This window comes from Notothenia rossii, assembly GCF_949606895.1.
Source record: "Notothenia rossii genome assembly, chromosome: 6".
Lineage (NCBI taxonomy): Eukaryota > Metazoa > Chordata > Actinopteri > Perciformes > Nototheniidae > Notothenia > Notothenia rossii.
In genome coordinates this window covers 69,733,973-69,752,469 of record NC_136909.1, presented here as the reverse complement: position 1 = coordinate 69,752,469, position 18,497 = coordinate 69,733,973, and the positions used below count along the sequence as shown (strand labels likewise).

General features: G+C 41.4%; 1 protein-coding gene and 1 long non-coding RNA gene across 3 annotated transcripts in view; one reads left to right on the top strand and one right to left on the bottom strand.

The window, feature by feature from the left end:
* mcu (mitochondrial calcium uniporter) overlaps window positions 1-10,487 on the bottom strand; it is a 55,825-nt gene extending 45,338 nt beyond the window's left edge. Inside the window, exon 1 of one of the 2 annotated variants that reach the window (XM_079686913.1) lies at window positions 10,269-10,487. In XM_079686913.1, the coding sequence (XP_079543039.1) occupies window positions 10,269-10,385 (117 nt within the window). In that variant the 5' untranslated portion in view covers window positions 10,386-10,487. The remainder of the gene's footprint in view (window positions 1-10,268) is intronic. The other variant, XM_079686914.1, reaches the window with a different exon arrangement.
* LOC307043661 overlaps window positions 1-18,497 on the top strand; it is a 401,538-nt gene that overhangs the window by 51,880 nt on the left and 331,161 nt on the right. The gene's annotated exons all lie outside the window — the stretch shown is intronic.

Below are 18,497 nucleotides of genomic sequence, written 5' to 3'. Positions count from 1 at the left end.
CTGGTAACCCAACACCAGTATGTTTTTGCACACAGATAAACTCTGAAATAAATGGATGCAGATTTCCTTCCAGCAAAGCAGCCTCATCTGTCCCCAGAGATAAACCGGCTTCACAGAGGAGACACTGGCCCAAACTCTTAAATCAGTGGAAAAAAAGAAGTGTAACGAACTTGAAAATGTCAATCCTTCCTGCCATTAGCTTGGAACATCCATCCCGCAGGAACAGAAGGACAACTTGTGAGCTTGTGTGCAGGGGGATCCCCTTTGAAGGTGTTTAGTAATTTGTGCACTAAATGTGGCTGTCAATGTTTGTCTGCAAAACGTGTTGCATTATTTTTTTAGTTAAACTATAACCTAATGGAGCAGAATATTGTCCTTAAATGCCCAGTAATGTATTACTTATCCTAACAACAGAGTTACTGAGTGAATGATATGCATGCATAAATAAATTATAGAGCAATTATAGTCAAATCCATTGTCAGGGATCTCAAATTCTCCTTCTCTATCCCCGTATAATGGAGAAATCTCATTCAGAATTCCTCTTCAAAAAGTGGTGCTCATTATATCTTGCAGAGTGCTGATATTCACAGATATTCTGAAGTTGGCAGCAGCAGTTCTAGCAATAAACATAACACTTGATTTGGCAATTTTATCAACGCATCTACTAATTTAAAATAGGGTACTGTTGTTATGAATAAAACTCAAATGTTGATGCAAACCGTGTGCTACAGTTACACTTATGAAATAATAAGCCTTTCAGTTCAGCTGCCGTGAGAGGGGGAAGCTGCAATGAGAAGCAGCTAAGAGAAAGAGGTGAGACTGAGGCCGGGGAAATCCTCACATCAGAGAATCCCAACATTTCTCTGAATAGCTTCACAGCCATTACTCCTATCAGTAAAACAGCACTCGTCCATACACAATTCTAATTAGAGCTGCCTCACTATTGACAGCTAGTGTCTTGTCTCCTGCTGCCTTTCTCACAGTGATGCTTCTCCTATTTGTTGCCTTTCCCTGATATGCTTGTTTTCTGCTTTAAACAGCACAATTGTAATTTATGGATTCGTCCGATTCCTTACACCAATATTGTTTGAATTCAATAAAGCAGTGCAAAATAGATAAGTGGGAGCAAAATGGGTACAGAGAACACAGCTATATCATCTGGCGTATATAGAAGCTTGCCATAGAAATCTGTTGATAGTTATTACTTTTATTAAAGTTGATCTAATCTTGATACGCATGCTTTTCTAAAGTATGTATCTGAATGTTTACCATATATGGGATGGCATAGGTGTGGCACACACAAATAAGCAAGGCAAAATGTATTTGCATGCTTTCGGAAAAAGCATGTAAATATCCCTGACAGGCAACAATGAGTTGCATGCATCAGTTGCTGGATCTAGCATTCACTAGTTGAAAATGATAAAACCATTGATCAAAAGCTTAAAGGTGGGGTATGTAATTTATTTCAGTAACCCTTTTTTTTATATTCCATGGAATGCTCTTAACTTCCCGATAGCAATGCATATATTAAATGCTTTGACAATAATTACATAAAGAAATGTCATATGTGGAAGCCCTAGTACTGTAAAAAGCACGACCAATCATCTGAAACGGCCCGGGTAAAATAACTGGATGGCCTACTTGCCTGTCAGCCTTCCATCTGTGCACAAACTTATCTCGTGCCTTCATCTGTCATGTGTGCGTTCGTGTGTGTTGGAGGAGAGGCTCTGTAAGGGAGTGGCAGATTTGTTCCGGTTGTGTATTTTCAAATTCTAGCGCACTCGAGCTGGTTTCTCCAAAATGACCTAGCCCACCTTTAATTGTCCCTATCCCAGTGTCAATGTCCCCCAGCACTCAGCTAGCATCCGTCTTACTCTTCCGCCTGTATTAATTCACCATGAACCTGTATAAACAAGGGTATAAACCAGAGGTCACCAACTACATTTGTCCAAGGGCCAAAGTGTAGTATCTAAACTACAGAACTAATTCTTTGCTTGTCTCACTGTGGCTGACAAACTGTTCTAGACCCAGTGACCTATACAAAACCACGGCAGAACAACTCAATTTGGAAATACATTCACATAACTGCCACAAATTCCATGACAGATCAGGGCAAAGATGACCTTCATACGAGCTAAAACTGCCCATTTTAAATGTACACTGATTATTTGGACCCAGTATTGCCACAGATTTGGCTACATTTCTCTCTCACACTCATCAGCCCAATCCCTTACCTAATGGCATGAAAGGCTGTCCTGCGGGTGACCTTCAGGTACTAATAGCAGCCTCACCTGCCCTCCTGGCAGAGGGCGGCAGCAGCACAACATCCCAGAGATGAGAGGGGGTAACCAAGCGTTACTCCATCCATCATCACATTACACACGTTGGCCTAGTTTAATGTTTTTTCAGACTTGACTGGAGACACGCTGGGCCACACGGAAAGATGGGAAGCATCTAATTAGTTGATGTCATTAGCAGAAGTTCACCAGTCACTAAGCACATCAAGGGTGAAATCCCTTACAGAGCATTAATGAGGACTTTGTCCATCACAATTGTCTCCTACACTGCTACTGCAACTCTATAATGAAGTGCAGAATACACATAGTGACCACTCTTGTACGGAGAGAGACAGGTTAGGTTTCAGCAACCACTAGATACATACTAATACTGAACTTATTCACCTTCCAGGACAGCGTTTTTGACTACAGGGCGAACAGCTGGTGAGTTTTGGAAAGGTTACCAAGCTGGCTGAGGAGCAAGTGCGGTAATTCGATGGACTCAGAGAGCACAGGGAAATTAGAAGAAGAAAGCACAGAGGAAGCAGGACATGGACTAGCATATGTCTGGAGATCTAGCAGAGTCTGGCAGGGAGGAGCAAATACAGTTTCTCTCCCTAAAGTATGCCCATGAATCAGCTGAAAAGATTCAGTCATTTACTGACAACATGTACTGTTCATGGCTCATGTGTAAAACATAGCTGAAGTACAATCGCTTTTGCCGTTAATGTTGGGATGTGATTATCGCTATACTGTACAATAGCAATAAAGTTGCCTTATACTTCCACTGCTTAATCCACCAAGAGATATGTCAACTCTGACAGGCCATCTCAGGCTTCAGCTCAACCATCTCACAGACCCAGCAACCTAATTGTAATGGAAACAGTGAGAAGATTGATGAAAAAAGGGTGCAGCTGAACAAATTCTCCACTCTCAGAGCAGAATGCCTGCCAGGTCAGCCATACTTCTCCCAGACCATAGCAGACATTCAGAAATTACTCTGGCTGCCGTTCGCCGAGATGACCGCTACTTGAGCTGACAGCAGCTCTGTCTGAAACACGGCCACTAAAGCCATCAGTATTTAGTCAGATGACAACACACACTTGTCATGTTGTCCCATAGTGAGACATTTTCTAAGCACAGCCATGCAAGGCACTAAAACATGAGTGGCAACTAGGTTCCAAGTTCCCAGTTACTCAGATTAGTTCCAGACACATTCCAAACGACTTCTAAATGAGAGTACAAAACGTCAGGAATGTCTTGTTACCACCCTGCTGTGAGCTGTCGGCTCAATTTTAGACACCCTCGAAAGTCTTGGTGAATAACTTGTAGGTTCTGTTTACACGGGAACAAAACGGGTTGTATCCTAGTGCCGTAGCGATGCGTCGACGACTTCAAAATATCGTCGACGACATATTTCCTCGTCGACGCATCGCCACACACACGTGGGTCACCCAAAACAACAACAAGCAGTTCGCAATCACACTTTAAACACTATGGAGACTGAAACGGCTACCACCTCCTCCTCACAGGATTGCGCACGAAGCCCTGCAAAAAGCCCCCAAACAAAAACATCTCGCCCAAGGTCTTTCAAATTGAATTTATTGAAATCTCCAATATCAACGAAAGAGCTTGTTCGGGGGATGCTAACACTTAACCATAAACTTTATCGTTTACTTTCTCCGTCTTTATATGTAGATATTACTTTTCTCCGTTAATCTCCGTCACGTTGTTTCCATAGCAACAACAACTTCCTGTCAACAGCGCTACCTCTCCTTCAAAATAAAAGCATATTCATAAATAGGAACAGCCCTAGTGTGTTGTGCAGCTTGAGTTCTGTGCACTTCGGTAGTGCTAACTATCTTATAGCTCTCCGTGCGGTTTGTTTGTGCTTGGTTGGTTAGTAGTTAATGTTATCTACCTAGCTAGCGGTGCCAGCTGTGTGTTAGTTAACGTTTGTCAGCATTTAATGTTGGATGGAATAATAGCTAGTTTACGTCTGCAGAACACCGCTATCTAGCCGCTACTAACCCGGAACGAACAAACTGCACAGAGAGCTAACTCATGTTGTGGTCGTTTACGAGTCAAACATAACATTAGACTAACGTTAGTCAGCTTATAGTATCAATGTATGTCAACTAACGGAGCCAAACAATGTCCAGGCCAGGGCTGCACGTAAGCTGGTGCGCAGTTGTCATGAATGAAGTAATGTTTTTAGGTATTTATTTGAGATACATTATGTTTTTTATAAATCGAACAACAGAAAAATAATCGTTAGATTAGTCGACTAATCGATGAAATAATCGCCCGATTAATCGTTTTCAAAATAATCGTTTCCCCCCAGCACTATTGTATCCGCTACTTTCTCTTTCGTATAGCCTGTTCGTTCACACGAGGCCGCAACGAAACCGCGGAAACGGACCCCTAAAACGATAACGGGTCCCAAGGTGGATAGATCTGCGGACGGAACGCTTTGGGGGCCAAACGGCTCCGATCATTTCCTGATAACGATGAAGCCATAGCCTAGCTTCTCCCCACCTCTGCTGCTCACTGCTGTAGCGTAGACAGTAGCTACTGTCAGTAGCTACTGCTACTGACCATGCTACAGATGTTAGTGCAAAATCTACAGCTCCTATACCACAACCATTCGCAACAAGTGGACATGGAGAACTACATGAACTACATGTTGCTAAATCCACCGCGGAGAATAAACAGAAGGGGAACCATGGCAACCATGCTCGGGGGGTCTTCTTCGCTGCTTTTGGTGTATTTTGTGGCGGAAGTACAGCGCAACTTACAGGCCCGGCATATGTACTACATTACATTACATTGCATTTAGCTGACGCTTTTATCCAAAGCGACTTACAATAAGTGCATTCGACCAAGAAGATACAAACTTGAAGAAAACAGAATAATATAAGTACATCAGGTTTCAAAGAGCCAAAACATTTCAAGTGGTACTCAACTGGCTTTAGATAAGCCAGTCCTTTATTAGTATATAAGTGCTTTGTTAGCAATTATATCGCTCAAAGTGGAGTCGAAAGAGATGAGAGCGTCTACTACAGCCTTTCCAGCAGGTCGAGCAGTCTAGTGTGAAGAGACACGTTTATTGAGCCATATCCGTGTGAACGGAAGACTTTTTTATATCGAATTTGGTTAGTTTGCGTTTCATTTGCGTTCCCGTGTAAATGGGGCCTCGGGAATTCTGGCCAATTCAATATATGCAGGGTAGGCTACATCATGAATAAATTGGATATGGTGTCTATGGAGCTAAATTCAAGATTTGTTTTAATACTATTGCCAATTTCGCTTATGGCTCCAGTTCTTACTCCATTCCCCTAATTGACTGAATTTATTTTTTGCATGAAAATATATTTTACCAATTTTTGAGTCTGAATACAGTGGGGAATGTCTGCCTAATAACATTTGAACATGTCATTGGGATGGGTACTTTCAGTATATTCAACTTTAGAGTGGTGTGTTCATAACGTACCCATTAGTGAATAATTCGACACTTTGCGGATCTTCCCTTTTAATAACTTTGCTATCCTTATTCTTCTTCACAACTTCCTTAGTTGTTTTACCCCAATGATAGCTTACACTCAGGCTCAACAAACGGCATTAGCTCACGGAAGCATGCTACTTCCGCAAATCTTGAAGGAAGGATGTCCTTACATGAATTATTTTAATGTGTAGCTGCCAGAATAACATGCTGTCATCGATTTGATCAGGAATTGATTATCTCAAAGGAAAACAGTTTAGATGTATCAATCAGTTTGGAACCAGTTTTTTACTGAAAGACAATTAATGAATCCAATACCAGAGGTATCCAAATTGTTTAGCTTTCCAACTTTGGAAATAGTGTTCAAAATGCAGAAACAATGTGATTTAGTAGTTAATCAGACAAGAGATGATTTGTTTCAGCATGATAATACATTTCGATTAAAGCATTTACGTCTTCCCGCATATTTAGCAAAAAAGAATCTGTGATACTTCGTTATATTACTTATCCACTGTTTTTTTTTTTTTATTCTTATTGACAGTAATGGTGGATTATTCATAATCAGACTGCTACTGTATTATTCAGCACACACAACACTAAAAATATCTTCCAATGTGTTATCTTTCAGTATCGACTAAAGCTCATTTAATGATCAAATGCTATATGTTTACTTTACTTGTATTCTGATCTCTTGTCCAAACACAACAAAATGAGAGTAGCAGTCATACTAAAATGGAAACACAGCTATGATAAAAAACAAAGGATATGATGCTGGAGGAATATGGCCTAATTTCTAGGTCACACACACACACACACACACACACACACACACACACACACACACACACACACACACACACACACACACACACACACACACACACACACACACACACACACACACACACACACACACACACACACACACACACACACACACACACACACACACACACACACACACACACACACACACACACACACACACACACACACACACACACACACACACACACACACACACACACACACACACACACACACACACACACACACACACACACCTTTAATTTAAGAGTTTACTGGGCACTGAAGTACACCAGAAGGACAAATCCTTCAAGTCAAATGCAGCCTTTGTATCTGGACTTTGGTCTTACTATGATAAGTCACCACTAAGGTGGAGTGAGCTAACATGCCTGCCTGGGCTGGCTATACAATATTGGCTGTCTCTCCACTATTTCCTCTTTATTGCTCTGCAGCCCACTATCTAAAACTAATTTCAACCCTGCAGTCGTCCAACTTGGTGGGAGCATTAAATGGTTCTCCAAAAGCAGAGTTAGACTGAAATGTCTCTGAATAAATTTCTGAATGATTATCGTACAAAGACCAGACTTATGAGCAAACTAATGTGCTAATAAGTATGTTGCAATTAATATTCCATCAACTATTTATGTAGTGCAACATGTATACAGCAGAAATATGTGTATGCAGTGCATCCTTTCCCATAATATTTCTTTTTTCCCCTTGTCCCTACAGTTAAGCTTACAGAACAGCAGCAACATGGCATGGCAAATAAACAGAATTGAAAATCCAGTCAAAAAATTAACTATTTTTGTAATCTCACCTTTGGCTGAATGACATTTCTACCGTATCGCTTTGCGTCATGGAACCAAACAAGAGTGTATGAAGGGCCCACAGGATAGCTCAGATCAATTTTCTAATCCACTAAAGAAAAACTCTGAATTGCACTTCATGCCCAATAGAAATTGCCTCTGTGTATAGCAATCCAATATCACTGAAAAGATGGAACAGTGCAGCTGTGCTGACCAAAGCTTATTAAGGTCGCTCTCCAGCAGAGGTTCCAGACAGGATATGATAAGATCTGATAACAGACATGCAGGTTGCCATCATTAACCTTGGATATCATAAACAGACAGAATAAAATAATAATAAGGCTTGACAGAATAAATGTAGCATTCAAGTCATCATTTCATGTCAAAATGTTTGGTCCTCCCTTTACCCACTATCAGTCATATATAAATGTGCGTTCGTAAAGGGATTTAGAACAAGTTTGTCCATAAAGGATGGATCACATTAATGAAACTGCCTTCGTGGACAGGTTTAGCAATCATTCAGCCATCTTATCACCTTTATAACAGACAACAGCCACAAGCTGACAGTCACTCTCTTATCACACTAATCTGGATAACTTCAGTACTGAGCCCGTGAAGGCAGCAGGGATAAATGAGTTTACTCCTACAAAGATTGAATTAAAAGCCAGGAGTGGGCCTTGACCCCCTGGCCTCAAAGACAACAGGCCCAAACTGCTCAGCTTTAATGAGCATGTCAGCTTAAATGGAAATAAATAACTAAAGAAAACATGATTTAGCTCTTTTTTGTTTTTTTAAATGCCCACCCTTTATTTTAGACACAACTAATGGAAATACCCATCTGCAAACTTTGATTTATACCACTTATGCAAGAACTATATATTCACAATGACTCAACTCCCCTGCCATGCTTCATGCAGCAGCATTATATTTGACAGTTGACTCAATATTAATCTGGCGCAGGTTAAATGTGATCCTTGGAGCCAGTGTGCTTTTAATCCCTAGAGAGTTCACCTCTCGTGTTATTGAAACAGCAGTCAGAGCCGTTTGTCTGCCAACCGCTTGAAATTGAGCTCTAGATAAGACAGCTTATATTTTGAGATACATGTATTGCATACAGACTCAACATGCTTAGTGCCAACGCACAAGTACGAGTCCCCACTGCAGCTCTATATAGACAGTCTAGAAGCAGAGAGTTAGCACACTGCAGTGAAGGGCTCACAAATTAATACAGAAGCTCGGCTGTCACACAGTGACAGGCCCCTTTAGAAGCTGCAAGGCAGCATTTCGATGGACGAAGACACAATATGACAGGTAAACAAAACTACAACCTGTGCAGACTGAAATAAAATGAAAACGGATTAGGGCCAACTCTGCTGAGACACAGTGAGCCGCAACTCGCCCGATACATAATTTAAAGTTTAAATTGGCATATGGGTTTTAGTAGAGGGAAGAACATTACCTCTCAACGGGGCGTAAATGTGTTCTATTGAAATTGTTCACAGTGGGTGAAGGCACCAAGGGACAGTGAGATAGGGACAAAGTGAGTCTATTCTGACAGCTACTTAACCTCCAGACAGGTCGGTTTCACAGGAAGGGTAGCCTCATTTAATTCCACATGGCCTGTGGCAAGTGTGCAAGTGTTTGTTTAAGGGAGGGGGAGAAAGGAAAACCACAGGAAAGGGTAAAGGTGATCACAAGACAAATAGAGCGTAGGACAATCAAAGAAGGAAAGAAGAAAGAAAGAGAACATTCACAAAATATAACAGCAGTATTCCTAGCAACAGCGAAGGGGCTGTTCTACCCTGAGCTGCAATGACTTCCTCATTCTTTCGTATTCAAGTCCATCCTGTGCCTCACCTCCCTCCCTCCCTGTAAAGCTAGATGCTCCGAGTTTCAGCAGAGGGGGTGGGTCATATGGGCAGGAACAAGATGTGCAACTGTATTGCATTGTAGTGACAGTTTTGTAAACACAACACCTTCTGGTTATTGTAGAGCATTTGTGAGGTTTCATGTTTTGCTACAGCTGGCCTTATTAAAAAGGACCTGCATCACTGTGCAGGAAACCCAGGATCTCCCAACTGAATGGGGAAACACCCTCAGGGAGGGGAGAAACGGCAGGCTGGGCTGGAGAGTCTGACATCATTCAAGTGTGGGCTTCCATGTTTCTGTGAAGTCTCCTATGTGTGAGTGCATGAATAAACATTGTATCTGTGTCCACACACACACACACACACACACACACACACACACACACACACACACACACACACACACACACACACACACACACACACACACACACACACACACACACACACACACACACACACACACACACACACACACACACACACACACACAACCTCATTGCAACAGAACAAAAATTCAGTCGGTTATCAAACCAACCCCAACGGTCCACTGCTACAGAAACAACCCCACACCTTAAATGAATGGCATTCAACACTGGCTGGAAAAAAATATGTCTGCAAAGTTGAAGGACCCGAGAGATATGAGGCTTTGTGGGAAAGCAGAGTGTCTGAAGGCTGGTTACAGTAAACGGCGGGGCCAGTGGGGTGTTGATGGGCTTCAACAAGCGCTCCCAAAAAAAAAACTGCATTGCCTCTGTCAAAGCTCTACGTCCCATTGTGGATTAAAAGAACCACACGGCACCGGGTTGAGATACAAATCATGACTCATCTGGTGCCTCACCTTTCCGTGAAGCGCAATCTGAAGAAAAGATATGAACGAAAAAAAATCTTGAGGCTAGTTAGCTTTACTTCCTTAGCCAGCCCAGCCGCCACCGCCGCTTTCTCTCCGGTCCAGCCTGCCTGCCCCGGTCCTACACCTCTCCCCGTGCACACACGTCCTGGGACTTACCGGTCTTATGTGCTGATGATGTCGCTGTGAAGAGACAACAAGTGCGGGGAGGCTGCCGGCCGCCGCTCCGCTGCTCCGGGACAACAGGAGTACTGATCTGCACACTTTCGCAGCCATCTCTGTAGTGAAACCTCGCCGGGAAGGAGACTGCTGCGGGCGGACCAAGACGCACCGAAGGGAAGAGGGAGGGTGGTGGGCGGGTTTTTGGGGCTGGACTACGGCTTCGTTGTACACATGCCCAGTGTTGCACCAGTATGCAAAGATAAAAACACTTTTGTGCTGGCTAATTCAAAACAGGCGACTGCATGTCATTTGTCGCAACAACAAACCAACACCATGCTACTCTAATGAAGGTCACAAAGTGGGATTCTACATACATGTTTAATAGAGAGGAGGATTTAACATGACGGTGTAATATGACAGTGGCTCTCTATGTGGTCTGTTTGGATTGTACAAAAATAAAAGTGTAATTTCACAACATTTCAGTTTCTGATCTCAAGAACAGAGTTAAAGAAAAATGAATGAAACCACTGCTTCCTATCTCAACACTATCTCTACTACAATCTCTTTAATACATTTCCCAATTACTCAACAAATGAGGGGAACCCTAGGTGATAGAATGTATTAAAATGACACAGCAAGATATTTTTTGGAAAGTATTGGTTCCCACGTTATCACAATAGTAAAATAAAGGTAGGCTATTAAAATATGCCTGTAAATAATAATTTAGTTTCTCTGTTTAAGTTACTTATTCATACCTGTCTGTAAAGTAGCCGTGTGTATAACTACTTGGATAACCACATCTATAACACTTACAGAGCTGACACTGCAAATTTGTCCACCTATACAGAAAGAGACAGACACAATCAAACTTGTGTGAATGTCTCTAGGCTATTTCTCACCAGACTTGCTGTCAGGGGCCCCACCATATTTCTCTATAACTATGTCTAATATTAGCTTGTCCTTCGGTCACTCTTGTGACTGTGTCCCAAAAGAGCAGCCAGCAGGGTCAAATGTAATTGCATGGATCTTCAGTGACTTTTAAACAGCATGGTCTTCTTTGTAATGTACAAGGATTTTAATACATTGTAGTGTTTCTGTCCCCAAGTGGCACAACATGAAGGTAAGCGGTCAAGTATGAGGATTTTTGACTTTTCCAGAATCACTCAACCATTGTAGATGACGGTAATATGAGTGGTAATGGGTTTGTTAGGTCAATGAATGTCAAGGAGACTCCCCACAGTGGAATGTCACATGTTCTCCTTAATCTTTGACCAAACCTGTAATATAATGTTGACTGCCGCACCCGTATTGGTCAAAGTAGAAACCAGATAGCATACACTAACTCTCACTTTGTTATTAAAAAGGCCAAACACATTTTGAGACGTTTACTGAAGCCCAGGCTGATGAATAAGAAATAAGATAAAAAAGCAAAGATAGATTTGCTTGTTTTGTTGTTGCTTGTGTTTGTCTTATTTTTGTTTGTGAAATACAATACAGTATTAATATATAATTTCTTCAGAACTGATCCCTTCTGTACTTCTTCAGGTGCAGTTCATCAGGCTATGTGGGCGATTCAATTTAAATGTAAATTCTCAGTCATGGACAAGCACCTGCTCAAGGCCTCCAGGCTGCATCGATTCACAAAGCGAATCTTTGTGTGGTGCAAAATACTACTAGCACTTGTTTTTATAAACCTTTACAGTATGTACACGGGACAGTATGTGCAAATGGCGTATCAGTAGTGTAAACAAAATACACTGCAGTCAGTCAAGTGAGTTCTGCATGATAACATTGTTGAATCAGTGCAATTAATGAAACTTATAGTTACTTGTCAGAATCTCATTGTCTGAGCTTGTAAGATCCTTATGTGAGCTACAAAATATACCACAATTTGTTCTTATATCACACTCCTTTCAGGGGCATATTAACATGATTAATGAAAACAAAAACAGAGGTCAAGTAAAAGTAATACATCTTTACACACAGTAGGCTACTAACTGCGTAACTTAAAATAAAACATACAAATGTAACTCCATGGAGACAGAAAAAAAATGAATGTAGGAAAATAACTGCTTTAAAAACTCTCTGTACCCATAAAGGTCATAGATGAAAACCTTGAGTAAAATAAGAGATGTGTATGCATCAATCAATCAATCAATGTTTATTTATATAGCCCAATATCACAAATGTTTGTCTCAGTGGACTTCACAGTTTGTACAGAATATCAGTATGGCAATACAACACCCTCTGTCCTTAGAACCTCACATCGTACAAGGAAAAACTTCCAGAGAAACCCCCACAGTTTAAAGGGAAAATGTGCAATAGATGCCGTGTGTAAATCGAAGAGATAATACATTTTACAGCGCAGGTTGACCAAATGTTTGGAAATGCATGTGTCTATAATAAGAAGATGAATCCGCAAGGATGTCGACAATCCTGTGGGAGCAATCAGGGAAGTAGTATGATGAGAGTCAGGCAGGACCGCAGAGACAGGTTCAGCCACGACTCGAAGTCCAGGACTCAAATCCAGTACTCAGGATAGAGGATCCAGGACACAGGACCAGCCTCGACTCAGGATCCCGTTATAGAGACACAAAAATAAATTTGGGAGAAGCTTGGTTAATCGGAACATGAGAGTACACAGGTACAGACAGACAGAAGGAAGAAGTAAGGTTTCCCCCGACAGTCCAAGCCTATAGCAGCTTAACTAACGTGTCTACGTACATGCACTCCCTTGGGATAAGTTGAGGGATAAGGGGTAGCAAGTAAGAAGTAAGGAACAGAGGTGGAGAGGCACAACGTGTCTACGTACATGCGCTCCCTTAGGATAGATTGAGGGAAAAGAGTAGGTAAGAAGTAGGGAACAGAGGTGGAGAGGCACAACGTATCTATGTACATGCACTCCCTTAGGATAGTTTGAGGGAAAAGGGTAGCAAGTAAGAAGTAAGAAACAGAGGTGGAGAGGCACACGCAGGGAGAAAGGTCCCCACTGGAACCTTAATTGGAATTGGTGAGAGGTAAGGAGGTACGCTGTGAATACGGTATAAACACTCAGCCCGGCCGGAATAGGCCTCTCTTCAACCTGTTACCCTCTAATAGAACCTCGAGAGGTCAGAGAGGGGAAAGGTTTGGATAAAGAGAAAATAGAATAAATAGATTACAGAAGTACAGAGTATGAGAAGTAGAGAGAGAATACATTTAGAAGAATGAGAAGTAGTAATAACCTTAGTTTTAAATATAAGATCTAAGTTTTTTAGGATTTAAGTGAAAGAGTAAGAACTAAAATGTATAGTTGAAGAGGCACAACGTGTCTACGTCAATACAGTCTTGTTAGATTATTTGATTTTATCAACTATAAGCTTTATTAGAAAGGAAGGTCTTAAGCGTATACTCTTAAAAACGGATAGGCTGTCTGCCGCCCGAACACAAACTGGAAGCTGATTCCACAAAAGTGGAGCTTGATAAGAAAAGGCTCTGGCTCCAATTGTACTTTTAGAGACTCTAGGAACAACCAACAACCCTGCATTCTTGGAATGCAATGCCCTAGTAGGACAGTAGGGTATAATGAGTTCTTTAAGGTAAGATGGCGCCTGCCCATTAAGGGCTTTGTAGGCGAGAAGAAGAATTTTAAATGATATCCTGTGTTCTATAGGGAGCCAGTGTAAGGCAGCCAGAACAGGAGTAATGTGGTCCCTTTTCCTAAGTCTGGTTAGTACGCCTGCTGCAGCATTTTGAATCAGCTGAAGCGACTTAACTGACTTCTTGGTACACCCTGATAATAAAGAGTTACAATAATCCAGCCTAGAAGTAACAAATGCATGGACTAGTTTCTCTGCATCGTTTTGAGGCAAGATATTCCTGATGTTTGCAATGTTGCGTATATGAAAGAAGGCGGTCCTTGAGATTGATTTTATGTAGGCGTTAAAAGATAAATCCTGATCAAATATAACACCAAGGTTCCTTGCCATCCATAGTTAGTATATCTTTAGACAATTAGTTTCGTAGATTCTTTGGGCCGAGTACAATAACTTCAGTTTTAGCCGTGTTTAACATAAAGAAGTTTAAGGTCATCAACGTTTTTAAGTCCTTGAGGCAGTCTTCAATTTTATTTAGATGATTGGTTTCATCAGGCTTGATGGATAAATATGGTTGAGTATCATCCGCATAACAGTGGAAATTTACAGAATGATTCCTTATAATATTGCCTAGTGGAAGCATATATAGTGTGAACAAAATAGGTCCGAGCACTGAGCCCTGTGGCACTCCATGGCTCACTTTGGTTTGCATGGAAGATTCATCATTGACACACACAAACTGAGAGCGTTCAGACAAATAGGACCTATACCAGCCTAAAGCAGTTCACTTTATGCCAACTAAGTGCTCTAGTCTTTGCAATAGGATATCATGGTCGACAGTATCAAATGCAGCACTGAGATCGAGCCAAACCAAGAATAGAGACAAGTCCTTTGTCTGAGGCTATTAGAATGTAATTTGTGACTTTAACCAGAGCTGTCACTGTGCTATGATGTGTTCTAAAGCCAGACTGAAAATCTTCAAATAAATAATTGTTTTTTAAGTAATCACACGACTGTTTTGCGACCGCTTTCTCAAGAAAGTTTGAGAGGAACGGAAGATTAGAAATAGGTCTATAATTGGCTTAAACCTCTGGATCGAGGTTGTGCTTTTTAAGAAGAGGTTTTATTACTGCTACTTTAAATGATTGTGGAACATAGCCTGATAATAAAGACATATTGATCATATTTAATAAAGAAGTGCTAATTAATGGAAAAACTTCCTTTAACAGCTTAGTTGGAATTGGGTCTAAGATACACTTTATGTATGCCCGTGCATGTCTAAGCATGGCTAAAAATGTCTCCAGCTGTATGAATTAGCTTATCCCATGGGTCTACAAAAAAGGTAATGCCCAAAGCAAGCATGAGTGGGTGTGTAACTTCAATTCCATCACACCACCAGCAGATACTTCATCATGTAAACACAGACCTAATTAGGCAGTGTATGCTGCTGTTCTTCTCTTGCTTACTCTTACACATATTACGGCTCACAGACACCACACAGCATATGACTGCTGAAACAAGAGCCTGCTTATGTCTGCAGGTCTTCACCTGAGCCATCCTTCACCATACAGAGATACAGTTTGTGGATCAAGTTTCACCTGAGTTGTCATTTTACAAAGCAGCTCAGCTGGGACTTGTGTACACACACAGCCAGTCAGCACTCCCTTATGGATTCACAAGTGTGTTCTTAATATAGCACTCAAGACTGACACACCCTCTTAAACCAAACACAAGTCGCCGTCGTAGCAACACTGTCATTAAGTACTTAATACAGTTGAGCAGAGGAGGCTCTTCTGCAGGTCTGTCTTATCTCCCTCTTCACCTTTGCACCGCAACAAGAGCAGGATGAATGGGAAAGGCGTGCAATGCTGTTCTTAACACTACTGTTGCAATGTAACACAATGGCTGCAGGGTAAACAGTCTGCTTGTATGCAAAACCAGGGCCGGCCCTTGGCAGTCCTTGATGGAGCATATGTGTGGGCTGGACCTGTATTTTACAGGAAAGGGGTGAGCAGAGCAGTTGTCGATTCTTGTTCTGTTTTCTGTGAATATCTGCCTCACCCTCTCAGACTTTGAGTTGCGCGCGCTACTAAAGAGACGTGTTACCATGGAAACCAAACAATGGTGTCGCTGTATTAAAGTCCGAGGGAAACAGTCGTGTGTTAATCTGATTTTGTCAGAAATCGGGAGAAATGCGGGAGAAATATGACCCCGGGAGGAAACCGGGGGAGGGCAATGAAATCGGGAGTCTCCCGCGAAAATCGGGAGGGTTGACAAGTATGCCTGTCAGCGCAACTTACATGATGCCAAATTTAACATACACATTTAAAAAATTGGTTTAAATGGCATAATAATAAGGACGATCGTCCGTTCTGTGATTCTCCAGAACACACAAGTTATGATATTAGGGTCATGCAGAGTGAGATGAGATCACTGTCCCTTTAAGAGAGAGAGAGAGGGGTGCGGCTTGTACATGTGTGTTTGTGAATGGTAGAACGACAGTGATGGAACGTGTGTATGTTTCTGGAAGTGAAACGGGAAAGCAGAAAAACAGAGGTCTGTGATGTATTTTGTGAAACAGAAAAACAGCTAAATAAATGCAACGTCCTCCCAAGAAGAGTTCGCCTCTCTCCAGTCATTTAAGCTAAAGTGGGTTATTGAACCTGAAGCTTGTTGCTTCTGCCCTCCTCGACTACGGTCTGGGAGCCGACAGGAAAGTTCAACACACAGATGGCCAGTCCGCCCCTTTGTAGCATATTATTTCGATGAGAGATGAGCACTGGGCTTTCAACTAAATAAACACAGCCACGCAAAAACTGCGTCATTTGTACAGCTCCTTATGGGTACTGAAATTAGTGAAGTGCTTTCCTCTGTGGTGAAACGATCAGCACTGCACCACGGAGGAAAGCGGCAGAAAGTCACCTGGAGATAAAGAGAGCGGGGCTGCGTTGCGTGCATGGCTTCCTTCTGCAGGTAACGGGGAGACGCGCTCTGGCTGGCACGCGTGCCAGGGGTTGCCGACCCCTGGCATAGGCAGTATAGGCAAATGCTAAGGGCGCATCAACCCATGGGGGGCGCCAGCTAAAATCTTGCCTAGGGCAGCAAATTGGTCAGGGCCTGCCCTGTGCATAACCTTCAATCAGCTTAAATTCAGTAAAACAAGAAGTACCGTTCAAAGAGTGGGAGTAGAAAGGCATGCCATTACTTTTAAGTTTTACACAACTGATTGATTCCTAACTTCTAATTGGCCAGCACTGAACCCAACACCTTGAACAGACACCCCTAACATGGTGACAGGTCTAAAACCAATTTGCCAATAAGCTAATTATCACCTTTTCCTTTCCAACTGGTTCAGTCCAATTATTTTTTGTATGTATTTTGCATGACATTTAAATGTGAAAGTTGTAGCCTACTGTTAAACTACAAGGGACTGGCCTTTTGTGGTTCTGATTGATTCCAGTATTTAAACCGATTTTACTTTTGGACAATTTAGAGAACTGATTTGCATTGTGTTCGGCATATTTATGAGAATAATACAAATAAGTACATGGCATTTGTGAACAAAATTATTAGTTTTATCGATAAAGCAATATAAAGACTGAATGCTTAGATTCTGGCCCCAGTTGTCAAGACAGTGTCCAATTTCTAAATGCAATAAATCAAATCCTCCTTATATAATGCTTCTTTAAAGGATAAATATTTGGCTCAGTTTTCTATTTAATAACTTAAAAAAATTAACAACATTTAAAGACATGATACTTTAAAGTGATGCAAGTTTTGTGTATTTGCATCCTGTTGCTAAAGTGAGATGACATAAAAGTAAATGTGTTGTTATTCAGCATGCCGAAAGAGGAGTCCCAGAAATACTAAGCAAGGACATGTCTCCTCCTGCCTTCAAATCTGCAGAAATGTGTATTAACAGGTCTGATATCATGTATGTGTTAACTGATATTTATTTGTGTGTGCAGGTTGGTGCGCATTCCACCTAGCCAAGATACAAGGCCAAATATTATCAGTTTGGGGTCGCCAATAATCAAATCAAATCAAGTTTTATTTATATAGAACATTTATAAACGATTTTTGGTCGAGCCAAAGTGCTGTACATATAATAAAAATAGCCTACAGTAGAGAAACTTTACAGCTAATACAACAGCACAGATTGTTCAGAATATCCGTATGAGAAAAACGACACCCTCTATCCTTAGACTAATAAGATTACAACTTCACAATTGCAACTGAGAATTCTCAAAATGTATGTCTTGTCAACGCACTCTAAAAAACCTTCTGGCCAGATGTCTATCTGAGAAGTTTCCCCTCTACAAAAAGCAATTTAGTTTAATTACTTTGAGTTAAGAGATGCAAGTATGATTAAGATAAGATAACTTTGACAATTTGTTTACAGTTTGTTTATGTCTAGAGGTGGATATAAACTATTCTGACATCCCTGGCATTTCAGGGACACGTCTTCTGTGACACATCCCCAGTTGACTCAGCAACCCAGCAATTTTTTTACATAAAGTCCAGCAAATATATGTAACTTGCACATGTGAAGAGGCAGGTTATTTAGTGTTTATACATTTTATACTGGAGGAGTGTCAAGCCATGCATGAGTGTCAGGGACTCTCAAAACATCTAATTAAATTCAGTTGAA